This window comes from Tympanuchus pallidicinctus, unplaced genomic scaffold (assembly GCF_026119805.1).
Source record: "Tympanuchus pallidicinctus isolate F22 unplaced genomic scaffold, pur_lepc_1.0 scaffold49, whole genome shotgun sequence".
NCBI lineage: Eukaryota > Metazoa > Chordata > Aves > Galliformes > Phasianidae > Tympanuchus > Tympanuchus pallidicinctus.
In genome coordinates this window covers 128,753-141,176 of record NW_026294768.1, presented here as the reverse complement: position 1 = coordinate 141,176, position 12,424 = coordinate 128,753, and the positions used below count along the sequence as shown (strand labels likewise).

The 12,424-nt window shown below is 40.9% G+C and overlaps 2 protein-coding genes across 14 annotated transcripts in view; one reads left to right on the top strand and one right to left on the bottom strand.

Moving 5' to 3' along the window:
- The window catches only part of GPM6B (glycoprotein M6B), a 109,688-nt gene extending 100,709 nt beyond the window's left edge, over positions 1–8,979 (top strand). For 8 of the 10 annotated variants that reach the window (XM_052703118.1, XM_052703125.1, XM_052703126.1 and 5 more), the window contains 4 exons: positions 2,703–2,874; positions 4,400–4,473; positions 4,778–4,843; positions 7,075–8,979. In XM_052703118.1, coding sequence (XP_052559078.1) covers positions 2,703–2,874; positions 4,400–4,473; positions 4,778–4,843; positions 7,075–7,224 — 462 coding nt within the window. In that variant the 3' untranslated portion in view covers positions 7,225–8,979. Of the gene's footprint in view, positions 1–2,702; positions 2,875–4,399; positions 4,474–4,777; positions 4,844–5,447; positions 6,614–7,074 lie in introns of those variants that run through there. The other 2 variants (XM_052703120.1, XM_052703119.1) reach the window with 1 other exon arrangement.
- A 1,077-nt stretch (positions 8,980–10,056) lies between these two features.
- The window catches only part of OFD1 (OFD1 centriole and centriolar satellite protein), a 29,498-nt gene continuing 27,130 nt past the window's right edge, over positions 10,057–12,424 (bottom strand). For all 4 annotated transcript variants that reach the window (XM_052703112.1, XM_052703113.1, XM_052703114.1 and 1 more), the window contains 3 exons: positions 11,975–12,136; positions 11,168–11,238; positions 10,057–10,161 (listed from right to left, as the gene is read on the bottom strand). In XM_052703112.1, the coding sequence (XP_052559072.1) occupies positions 10,116–10,161; positions 11,168–11,238; positions 11,975–12,136 (279 nt within the window). In that variant the 3' untranslated portion in view covers positions 10,057–10,115. The remainder of the gene's footprint in view (positions 10,162–11,167; positions 11,239–11,974; positions 12,137–12,424) is intronic.

Below are 12,424 nucleotides of genomic sequence, written 5' to 3'. Positions count from 1 at the left end.
GCTGAACTCACTGTTCAAAATTCGTGGAGGCAGCTGATTTTGAAGCGCTCAATATGAGACAGAATTAAAGTTGCACTTTTGAACACGGGGTGTGCAAACAGTGGTAAGGGCAGACTGTAAAAGGGCTGTGGTTTGCAGAGCTATTTAAGTAGCAGACTGCAGTGCCTCTGACTTCCTCAGTCTATTCTGCATGAGGATGTCTGGATCCTTCAAACAAACAGCAATGAATGAAGCTTCCCAACGTCACAGCACTTGAATCAAATATTTCCATCTTGCTTTTGCAGATGGCAGAAGGGATACAGGCATAATAATGAGTCTTTTTTTGCAAAGCTAAAGCATTTAGAGCCTTAAAGTTTCAAGCCACTCTTCTCTTCAGTGTTCTTCTGTATTAGCACAACATTTTAAACAAAGTTTAACTAAAAATAAAACTTCAGATTCTCACCCACGTTGCCCCCCAGGGCGCACTCTGCAAGAACAGCAACGTAACTATGTTTCTGAGACAGGATTTCAAAGCTATTGCTGAAAATCTGAATTCAAAGCTCATAGTTCTGGAGGAAGATAAGCAGTGTGACGGATCGCCCATGGGAAAGTGTGGGTGAGAAGAGCAGAGGCTTTTGATGTGATTGTTGCATTTTAATATACAGCCTATATCCTGTACATAAAAAATATGTGCTTTCAGCTGGCTAAATACAAAGAAGATGCGTGTTTATTTTCATGAAGGTTAACAATTTTCCGCTGTGCTGTTGGATGCTTATTGAATTTTTCAAGAGCTAATAAAAATAAGGATTTGATCATTGCCCAGTTAAGCAGCTATTCTCTCATTCTTATTCTTGGAAAGTATCTTCGCTGTGGAGCAAAATTATGTCTAAAACAGCATTTTCCAAAGATGCAAAATACAGTGGAAACGTAGACATATGTGCATTCCATTACAGTGGATAATTGCTTCTGCAGTTGGGTAGTGGCAAGCACATGATTGTCAGCTGCGTACACAAATACCAGCGTGACACGCAGAAAATCACAAGGTTTGCGAGCAGAAATCATATTTTTGCAGTCTGGTGGCTGCAGCTGGGTGCACGCAGCAGCTTTTGGGCATCCAGTGGTTTTTCTGCCAGTTTGACATCACTAAGCTGGGGGCAGTCCCCTCCAAGTCGCATAGGATTATTACAGGAGACAGACTTCTGACTTGACTGAGCTGTTTCTCCCGGCTGTGGTAACACACAGTAACTGTTTCCAACAGTTTATCTCTATTACACGTGAGATCGATGGTGCTTTTTCATAGCTATTGTAGGAGTTGAAGGCTTTGTGTTCTCCTTCTCACAGATATTTCAAATACACACATGCAAGCCCACTTTTTATTCATAGCATAGTCACAGAAATCCTTTAAACTGCTCCACTTGGTTGATACTAAGAGCCAGTGAGAGATCTTCCAGCATTTGGCAAAAAGTGGAGTATGTCAGATCAGTGGTATATAAATTCAAGACAAGCTGTTTGTTTTTTGGGGTGCTTGTCTTAGTTTTACAGGTACTTCCAGCTGCCCATGTGTCACCTTTCCCTACAAAGCCTAACCAAACGCTGAACCACTGCTGTAAGATCTCCAGCCTTCTTCAGTGTGGCTGGAAACACCTCTGAGGATGCAGACTTCCTCCACTGCAGGATATGTTCAGTTTGGGGCCAGGCTGAGACAATTCTCCCCATCAGAGCTTTTCCCATCCTTGCTGCACTGGCATACAGGTTTCACATAGGAGTACAGCGTCAGTGTTCTGCTGCAAAGTAAAGCCTTCCTACCTAGAGTTAAATAACAGTGAGAAGGTGTGTGCAAGGTGTAAAAAGAGTTTCCACGCTTTGCAAGTTGATTCCAAACTCTCTCAAGGAGGGGTAAGCTAGGAGCTGATGCCAGAGCTCTGAGTAGTACCTCGCCATAAAACTTAACATGGAAGAAGAGGGAAGAGAGAGGAGGTCCAGTGGGAGGAGGAAGCTGGAGATTTCCAAAGCAGTGAGTGCCATACCTGGTAATCTCACCAAAGAAAATGCAGGTAATTTCTTTTTTTAAAAAAAAGAGAACACAAACCATCAAATTTCAGTGGGAAATTCCATGATCTTCTCTGAGGTGAAGTAGGTAATTTTCTTCTTGGCAATGTGTATTAGATCAATTCCAGCTTTCTGACTTGTAATGAACATAGTATGTTTTCAAAAATAGGTGTACTCATTTGTTACATTCATAAATGATTTCAGTAAATCAGGGAGCAGAGAAAAGCTCTGCAAACATTGATTCACTCTGTTGTTGTGATTTGCAAGTTGCATGGAAGTGCTGGTATATTACAGCTGACCAAAAAAAAAATATCTTTATTCTGACTCCTGTTGGCATTCTGTCAGTTTTAGCCTACAACCAGCATCCCTGCTTCACTGAGCCTCTTGAGAAATGAATAGGTTGCTGGCTCAGGAGGCCATGCTGCTTGTTCTAGCAGCTTGATGAGAAAAGAAATGCCTGAATTACTTTCTCAGTAGCACTGAGAGCAGCAAAGTGTTTTTAAGCTGAGGTTGTTCATGTGCACGGAAATATGAGCGTACGTTAATGGAAGTTAAATACCTCATTACTTAATTTCTGAAAGTATGTTTGAAGACTGTATTGAAGAATTTTTAAGGAAAAATCAAGTATTCTTTTCAAAGAGCAAATGTGAAGTGCTTGTCTTTTCTCTGCCCAGTTTGTTTTCCTCACCTATGTGCTTGGAGTGGCCTGGCTCGGGGTCTTTGGCTTCTCTGCTGTGCCTGTCTTTATGTTCTATAACATATGGTCAACTTGCGAAGTCATCAAATCTCTTCAGATAAACATGACGGTTCCAGGAGACCAGATCTGTGTGGATATCAGGCAATACGGTACTTACTCAAATCCTGATTAAATGCTTTATCCTCTCTCCTTGGTCTGTCTTCAGTAGTTTTGTTTCAGCTTTATCAAACGAACCGAATGCAAAAGCATCTTGTATCCCTGGGTGTGCTATTGCTTCTCTAATTAATTCAGATTACATTGATCTCTTTCCAGATGCAATCAGTTCAATTGAACTGGCAAGTCATTTATCTAAAATGATTCTGTAGCAGTTTGCAATACTATAATATTAGATGTAAAAATAGATCGGCCTCAAAATAAACTGCTTAGAGGCAGAGCTGAGAGATAACCAGATTCTGTTTTCTTGAACCTATTTGTATATATTTTTTCTTACCAGAAGGCTGTTTTATGTAATGCCTGAATTGTGCCTTAACTATTACTTTCAGTTACTTTCAGACAGAACAAGAGGAAATGGCCTCAAGTTGTGCCTGGGGAGGTGCAGGTTTGATATTAGGAAATATTTCTTCTCAGAAAGAGCAGAGAAGCAGTGGCACAGGCTGTCCAGGGAGGTGGTGGTGTCACCATCCCTGGATGTGTTGAAGGAACACGTGGAGGGAGGGACGTGGTTAGTGGGCATGGTGTGATGGGTTAGCGGTTGGACAAGATGACCCTAGTGGCCTTTTCCAGCCTTAATGATTCTATGATTATCTTAAAAGCAAAAACCAGCAGTGAACTGTGCCTCAAACATTAATGAACTCATACTGATTTCTAATTACTCACAGAATTGGCTGCTTGTGCTTCCTTGCTCCTTCTGCTCTGGGGGCAGCCATAACCGAGGGTCTTCAACTGTATCTTGCAGTTGCAGGGAAGAAAGTGGCTTTAAAGTAAATCCTGTGAAGTTTTTCTTTCCAAAAGCCATACTGTCCTGAGATAGTATCAGTGACCTAATTCCAACCAGCTGAGTTTGAAATGTAGGTTACAGTGGGGAGGCAAAGCGCTGTTTTCCTTTTTTGAGCCATGGCTTCTGCTTAAGCTTTACATCTGTAACGGGTCTAAAAGTTTAGATTATTTTAAACTCATTAGATTCCTGTTGACTTTTCTGATTTTCAGTCACATAAGAGAAGTAATTAGGAGTATGTGGGGGTATGGCAGACCAGACCTTGTAGCAGCTCTCACTTATTGCTTTCTTACCTACTTGGTGGAGTAGAATTCAACCTTGTAAGGCATTGCTGTCGTGAATGGTGCCAGGTGTCTCTAAGTGCAGATGATCCCCTTCAGTCCCCAGTCGGGGAGCAGGCAGCTTCAGTCTCATACTGGACCTGAAGTGCATAAGCCGACCATTTGGCTGCCATATGGGAAAGCCACATCTGAGAACACAGCTTGGCAGGAAGCCTTGGTATAAAGGGAACGTGCAGTTTGAGCGAGTTAATTCCTCCTGCCAATTCAAAGCTGTGCTGGTCAATGTGTGGATGCCCAAAATGGGAACGCAACTGGCAAGTGGGAGGATAAGATGAGAAAGGAACAGAAAGTGTGCACCAATGCCTAAAATTAGTGATTTCTTTTGCTGGGCTATTTCAGGTATTATCCCATGGAACGCTGTACCTGGCAAAGCCTGCGGTCCGATCCTGGAGAACATCTGCAACACAAATGAGGTATGCAGACGCCCTGTGTGTGCCTTCTGCCTCCAGGCTGCTGAGTGAGGCACAGGGCAGTAGCTAACCTGATGGCACTTTCTTGAGGAAACTAATACAGGTAGTGTAAAGAGATTAATTTAAACAGAACAATGAAAGTGCTTTGTCTCTACGCATCAAAAAATGAGTGTTTTCTGAACATTCTAGTTTTTTAAAGCTTTGCTATGAAGACAGCCTATTTTTTATTCTTTACAGTAGTTGAAATGTGTTTTATACCATCCTCGGTTACTTTAATTAAAGTGTTTCAACATGTTTTTCTCTCTAGTTCTACATGTCTTACCACCTGTTCATTGTGGCTTGTGCTGGAGCTGGTGCCACTGTCATAGCATTGGTGGGTAGAAGTTTTTACTTCTTTTACTGTAAAATGTGTTCCTTTCAGGCTTAAGATGCTTTAAGACCAAATTTTACGCATCTTTTAAATAGTGACCCTACACAGAAAGGAGGACAAGCTGTAATCATCCAGTTATTTGCAGTTATTGCCAGTTTATTTCAGTCATTACAAGTTACTTCTGCTTTAGGAAGTCATCTTGACTCATCTACCCTATGCTTAGGAAGAAAACTTCTTCACTTGTTCTTTTAAAATCCCACTTTTGCCCACTACTGGTGTTTTTATGTCCACCATTTCTTTTCATTCTTGTAGTTTACGGGATTGAACGGCTTGAATGCCGTTCTTATGTCTGGACCCAGGCAGTTTGACCAGTCCAACCCTGCAGTGCCAAGTCCAGGTGTAAGGGTCCCTGTCCTTTGGCAAAACAGCCTTTGGTCTGTATGTAGATTCTACTCACGGGATAAATGGCGAGTAATTTATCTTGCATCTTCACCCTGCAAGAAGCCCCAAATAGCATCTGTTTTAAAAGTATCAACAGTTGCCCAAGAGGGCTTGAGCCGTCACCTTGTTGTGTCTTACTCTCCTGTATTTTGTTCTCTTCCACCAGCTGATCTACATGATGGCTACTACATATAACTATGCTGTTTTGAAGTTTAAGAGTCGGGAAGATTGCTGCACTAAATTCTAAATTGTATAAGCCCAGTAAAGAGCTGCATTGCGTAGCTTGAAAAATACCACTGACACCCTAGGCTAAAAGTCTAGCTTTCTGAATTTTGTTACAGTAATTGTAAATAGCTTCAATAAGCCTCATTTAGCTTATCAGATTAATAAAATGACTTCTTGTATATGAACTATGATGTGGATGAGATCTGGCTACTCTGTCGTGTTGAGAGGATTCAGTTACTGCAGGGACTGTTCACGAATTTTCTTTTGGAGATAGGATGTTTTCATTTGACGGCTCCATTTTGCTTTCCAACACTCTTCTCTAAAACAAATATTCTGGAACAGAATTACTCATTTACTCTTCACTGTGAATGACAACTTCAAAAACCTCGAGCATGCTGAACATGCACGATGCGGAATAAAAAGAGTAATAAAGCAGTGCCAGTCTCTTTTGGCAGAAATGAGAAGCTCCAGTACTATGAATTACTTGGCTGTATTTCTGGTGCGTGGATGATTAAGTTGATTATTTTCTTTTACTTCATTTCCAAACAATTGCCAAATCACTCCCTCTGGAAGGCAATACATCCTGTATTAGCTCGGCGTCAAACAATCACATTCTGGTTTTGGGCCCCAAGCTAGTATGAAATAACATATAAATAGTTTCTCATTTGTGGCTTGCACTTTAGTAACTGATTTCTCGGTAGCCAGATCTCAAAAATGTAAGTATGACTGCACAGGAAGCAAAACCATGCATAGAGCATAGAGACATTTTTTACACTGTTGGGGGGGAATAAAGGAGAAGTGAATCAGTGTTTTTCAGACGTAGATTTTTTTTGCATGAAGCCTGGAGAAAAGAAATTGGAAAGAGATGAATTCACAAACCAGAAAAAGTCCCCACAATTACAAAAAAAGAACAGTTGCTACACGTAAGAGTTTTCACCTGAAGTTAGAGGGTGGAAGTTTAAAATGTAGCTGTAACGATACACGATTAAGACTTCTTAACCCAGAGCCTGCATGCTTTTGCTTAGTTTTGGACTGGTGTTTTGTTGTTTAACTTTGCCATGTGTTACTGTAGCCTTGTTCACCTAAATAAAACCGTTTACAATTTCAGACTTTTTCGAGGGGGAGGGTGGAGTTCTCATCTGCTTGTTGGGGGAAAAGAATTACCAGGAGCTGGGCTTGAGTGTACATAAGCACCACCACCTTAGGAAGCAGTTTTTCTGAGCACCTCCAGTTTGCAGATGTTCCAAATTGCCATGTACAAACGAACGTTTATTTTTCTCACTTCCCCCCATTCTGCATTTTAATTGATCCGTACAACCCTGTAGCTCATTTAATTACCACGATACTAACTTTCTCTAAGTTGTGAATAACCAACCTCAAAATTAGCATGCAGAATTCTAGAGACCTTTGAAAATAGCCTCTGTGCTTGTTTTAATAACAGAATGCTTATTAACGTAGAGTAACTTTTTTTTTGGTTGTTATTGTAAAGAGCGTCTATTAATCTAACTAGCAGCTTGCTTTGCCTCTTGACATGCTCACTAGCCATCATGCTCACCCTTCTCTTCCAGATCCACTTCCTCATGATACTGTCTTCTAACTGGGCCTACTTAAAGGATGCAAGCAAAATGCAGGCCTACCAAGATATCAAAGCAAAAGAAGAGCAGGAGCTTCAGGATATCCAGTCTCGGTCAAAAGAGCAACTCAATTCTTACACATAAATGGTTGCCACAGTAATTCAGCAGAAGAATTCTGTAGCTCTGACAAATCAACAAATAGCTGCTCTGCAGTAAGATGTGTGTCTACCAAACAAAATTATAGAGAAGTGTAAAAGCTTCACGTTCAAGCTCCTGGAACACGTTCGTAGGGAAATGTTCCCATGGGTAATCTTCCATCCTTTCATACAGAGAATGGAGGTTTTATTCCAGGCATTTTAAAAGGCAACACTTCACAATGAGTGACCAAATTATTCGTCGAGACTTTTGATATTTGCTATTTGACATGCAGTGTGAAGTCCTGCACAAAACTGTGGCGGGTGCTCCAAGCCAGCAAGCAGTAGGGATGTGTGCAGCCCTTAGACACAGGCACGTGTGAGACGCGTGATTTAGGATCTCGGTTTATATACCACGCAAATCTGCGGCTGGATGCCATTTCTGACAGCAGCGTGTGCTCACTGGAAAGCACGGCTGTTGCAGCATTTCCTAAGCTGTAGTAGGGCACTCTGAACACTCTTTACACGGGCCACAGGAACAGCCATCTACTTTTGTGCCACACTTTTTTACGACGCAGCAGTCGCTCCCCTGTGCTTACCCGAGTGTTGCGCAGCTGTCCCAAGTGTTAATCTTTTTATTAACTATTTAATGGAATGTAGACGCTTGGATCTGGATAATGAGCCCCTTCTTTGAAAATAAATGTCAGCTTTGCCTTAATATTTATTTTCTATAAATGTCTTAGCATTTATATAGTGGCAGGAGACCATTATCCTACATTGTAAGTGAAAAGTGTTACCTTATTAAAATGACGCTGATGTGACTACTCCAAATGAGCAGATGAGAAAGTTTGCAGAGTTTGACACAAACAGTAACGACGACAGCCATAAAACAGAACACAGGATGTCCACCTTTCTCTATCTTGGTGCTTAGCAAATTTATAGTCAGTGCTTACGTGTTTTCCTTTTTACAAATTCATTAGCACATTAAGAAAACGTGGTGTTCAGAAAACGACGACACAAACCGGTGCCATCTTAAAGTCATTTCCCATAGAAGTCTGCCTTCTAATTAATATGTTTTATTTCAGAAGCTTTCAGTGATATCTTGAGTATTAGTGATGGTATATTTGGTGTTTGTTCTATATGATATATATATATATATATAAATGTTGGGGGAAAAGTAAAATGCATCATTCGTTTGGGGGAAAAAAAAGAGTATTTGAGTCATACCCATGTTATGCTGACGTGTGGTTTGATAGTTTTGACTGCTTGCTGAGTATAAGTCAAAGGAAGCACAAAATTTCCTGAAGTCGGATTTAAAAGAGGCATTTTTTGGGGGGGGAGGGGTGTTAACTGCAAATATAATTTCTTTTTTGTTAAATATTGAAGTCTGATTTTACAGTTTAAAAGGGGGTCAGAGTTGGTCAGTGTAGAGCAAATATGACAAATAGCCTAGTGTATGTTCTTACCTGTTGCATGAAGGAGACATTTCTACGGCAATGCAGGTGATGTTCTAGCCCAGTGTTTGCATAAGGGTAATAATGGAGGCAGTGTCTTAAAGCCTAATTCTTTTCTAATTCAGTGTAGCTATTACTGGGAGTTTTTGAAGTTTTGTTTAAGTAGTCTAATATTTTTATGTAAAGAGCATTAAATTTTGCTATGTATAAATTTTTGTAACCTAACAGTGAATCAATATTTTCTATCAGTGCCAAGGGCTTCCTGTAGTTACATCCAAGTGTTAAAATAAATATTTGTAGATAATAGACAACACTCGTGGTATGCTTATTTTAAACAGACCCGTAGCTACTCTGTACCAGCATGTCTGTTTGATTATCTCTATCTGAAGTGAAGCACATTCTGTTCATTGTTATCCGTTTGGTGACGTAGAGCAGGAGGCTGCCCTGTGGGTGTGTGCTTCAGCGTGGTAAGTCAGCGAGCTTTCCTCGCATGGAGTACTGGTACTTGTTCCAGGTCAGCATAAAGCACCAAGCATTATCCATCCCCTTCCTGACAGCAGACAAAATGAAGCTCTTTTTGTAAATTTGGCAGCATATAAAGTTAGTCAAGCCTGGAAATGTTTTTTAATCTCCATTTCAAAAAGTCAAGTTTGTCTCGTTTATGGGAAACGTGTGAATTCAAGGCAGACCTTCATGTTTTGCCCCTATGTTCTGTCAAACTGGGCTTCACGTTCTTCTAAGGTAGGGGAGGAGAAGCAGCCTCAGCACACCGCAAGTTGCATTATATGCTGCCAGCCAGAATTACTCCATTGATAAAAATACTGTATTTTATACTGTAAATAAAGTTTAACAATCTTGCCTATACTCTACCTACAAAATGCAAAGCTTAAATAAAGGTGAGTCAAATAGCATTTTTATCTGAATCTCTCCGTTCTGGGCTGGTGAATACCAACAAAGTGAGACATAAGGCTGCTTTAGAAGTGTTCACTTCTGCTGCTGCAGCAGTAACGAGCAAGTTAATGCTCTGTCACACGAGCCAAGGGTCTCCACCAGATGCCTCTAAAAACATACAACTGTGTGTATGTGTAACAAGAAGTTTGGTTATCCCACTGACCTGCAGTTGGTAAGTGGTGAGGAAGGGGTGGGGGGGAGGGCAGGAACAACACCTCAAAAGCTGCAGAAGACTCTAGGGATTCAAGGCCAAGGCCATTCACTGGACACGCCAATTTACAGTGCTTCTTCTTCCACCTGCATGAGTAATGCATCAGGACTCTTGGAGTGCAGTGACTGAAGCAGTGGGACTGAAGTATCAGTTTTATTCATTTATAACTGCACAGCTTGCAATTCCTGGGCCTAGGGCTTACTGTGACTTCCTTTGCAGCCAGAAAGATGTTTTAAAAACATTTTTATTGTAGTTAAAAACAAAAACCCAAACACTTGCTGTTGTTCACCAGAAGTTGTCATCATCGTCTCCATGAGAAATGCCTGCAGCGCTGTATGCGGGACGGAAGGGGAGGAAAATATGGCATGAGTCTCAAGTAGCTTCTTTTTTTAAATATATTGCTTTAAAGTAGAAGTTAAAAGTTCAACACAATTTCAGAGCCTGCACATAATCACCGCTTCAGTTGACGTCCGTCTGTGCTGTTCCTGTGAACTGAGTAAGCGAGCCTTTAGCAGTGAGCGTGGGCCACCTCCCCTATCTGCTGGCACTCCCATCTCGTCCTTCTGTCGTGCTCACCCTCACCCACTGAAAAGAACACCATCCAAGTGTAATTCAGAAGAACCAGCATAGGGGCTGGTATGTACAGTAGCACTTCAAAGGGACAGATCATACTGAATCATATATATATAATATATATATAAATAATTTTTTAATGCACTCTACTTTTTCCTTAGAAACATTTTCACTTGTACATCTTCGAATAAATCAAAATATTGGATTGATAGAGGTATTTTTCCCCTATCATGGAGACATTTATCCCCTATATAAGAACTAAAGGCAACGTATCTTTATTGATCTCTAGAAGTACCCCAAAGGAAATGTAGGACGTGCACAGGCTGTCATAAACCTCTCTGAAATAGCGTGTGAACCAGTTTGTCAGAAGTCCACGATGCTTCCAATAAATCAAAGCTGGAGGCAATGCAAATAACAGACTACCTGCTAGGTACAGCACAGACACATTTGCATCGGGTCATTACCCAAGAAAAATCCCTCAAGCTTCACTTCTATGTAAAGAAACTGAGACACTGCTCAGTTGCAGATAAGAGTTTTAATTGCAACAGCTATTGGAACAGATCATGGAATGTAGGTTCCTGGACTCTAATTTCACAACTTACCTGTATAAAAATTGGGAAGATCCTCAGCTATTCCAATATTTTTACTTTTTATTACCAGCTTATTGCTTTTTATTTTGTTTTTTGAGAGGCAGATTTCTTCTTAGCCCTAATTCACGCTGTATTTATTAACAGAAGTTGTTAGAAGAAATGTATGATCCTTACCTGTCGTCTTTCTCACTAGATGTGATTCCCTCTATGAGTGATACGTCCTGTATTTCTTCCTTTTTTGAGTCCTGGCAGCCAAGAGGAAAACACACTTTTTGTAACCGATTCTTAAATCAAGGTTTAAGCAAGTAATAATTGCTTCTGCGCTTTAGGGCACCTAACTGAAAATAAAAATCACTTGGGAGAGCCAGCTCATTTTTGCCAATGAAGGACTGCATGTAGAATGACGGAGCTTTGCAATAACAGTCTGGGACAGTGACTGAAGTATGCAGCAGTTCATCATCGAAGCCATGTTTACCCATGCTCTTGCTGTGTCAGGCCACATTTCTCTTTCTGCCAGGCTGAATTCTGTCACAGAATCATAGATTGGCTTGGGTGGGAAGGTCACCCAAGGGTCATCAAATTCCAACCAAATTCCACAGGCAGGGCCTCCAACCTCTAGATCTGGCATTAGACCAGGCTGCCCAGGACCCCATCCATCCTGGCATTGAACACCTCCAGGGACGGGGCACCCACAGCCTCTCTGGGCAGCCTGTTCCAGCACCTCACCACTCTCTCTGTAAAGAGCTCCCCCCTGACATCTGATCTTAACCTTCCACCCTCGAGCTGTCAATATGGTCAGCTGTGGTCGTGGAACGCAAATGACCTTTACAGATCCAAACTGCTGCATTTTAGTTAGGATTTCAAAATACCATAGTTAAACACAGGATTTTAAAAATTGAGGGCGTATTTATGCTTAAACACTGATACCTAAAAATATAGATATATATTAATACTTTGAGGGCCCCTTGTAAGAATAATCACCTCATGTGCCAGTTCCTGCTCTCTCCTCTGCTGAATTATTTTCATGTATTTTTCTAATGGGTTGGGAGTAGAATGCTTTACAACTTCTTCAACACCAGAATTATTGCTTTCACATTTTTCTCCCTTATCTTCTTCATCCATTTTCATTGAGTCCTGGATCAACTTTAAGACAAAAAAAAAAAAAAAAAAAATCAATCAAAATTAAACACCGATCAGGTCAAAAATTACCTTTACACCTAAACACCTGCAGGGTTTAATGCAAAAACTTAGTGAAATGTGCTAGCATAAACAGCATTACATCTGCTACATGCAGTTCAAAATCAAGTGTCAAATTCAAGAAGTATCATTCAAAAAACCCTCTTTGTCAGGATGCCTAAAATATTTTGAGGACTGAGGTCCTTCTCTCTATGGCCAAAGAGCGTGGCTGAGGTGGACAACTGCATGTGGACT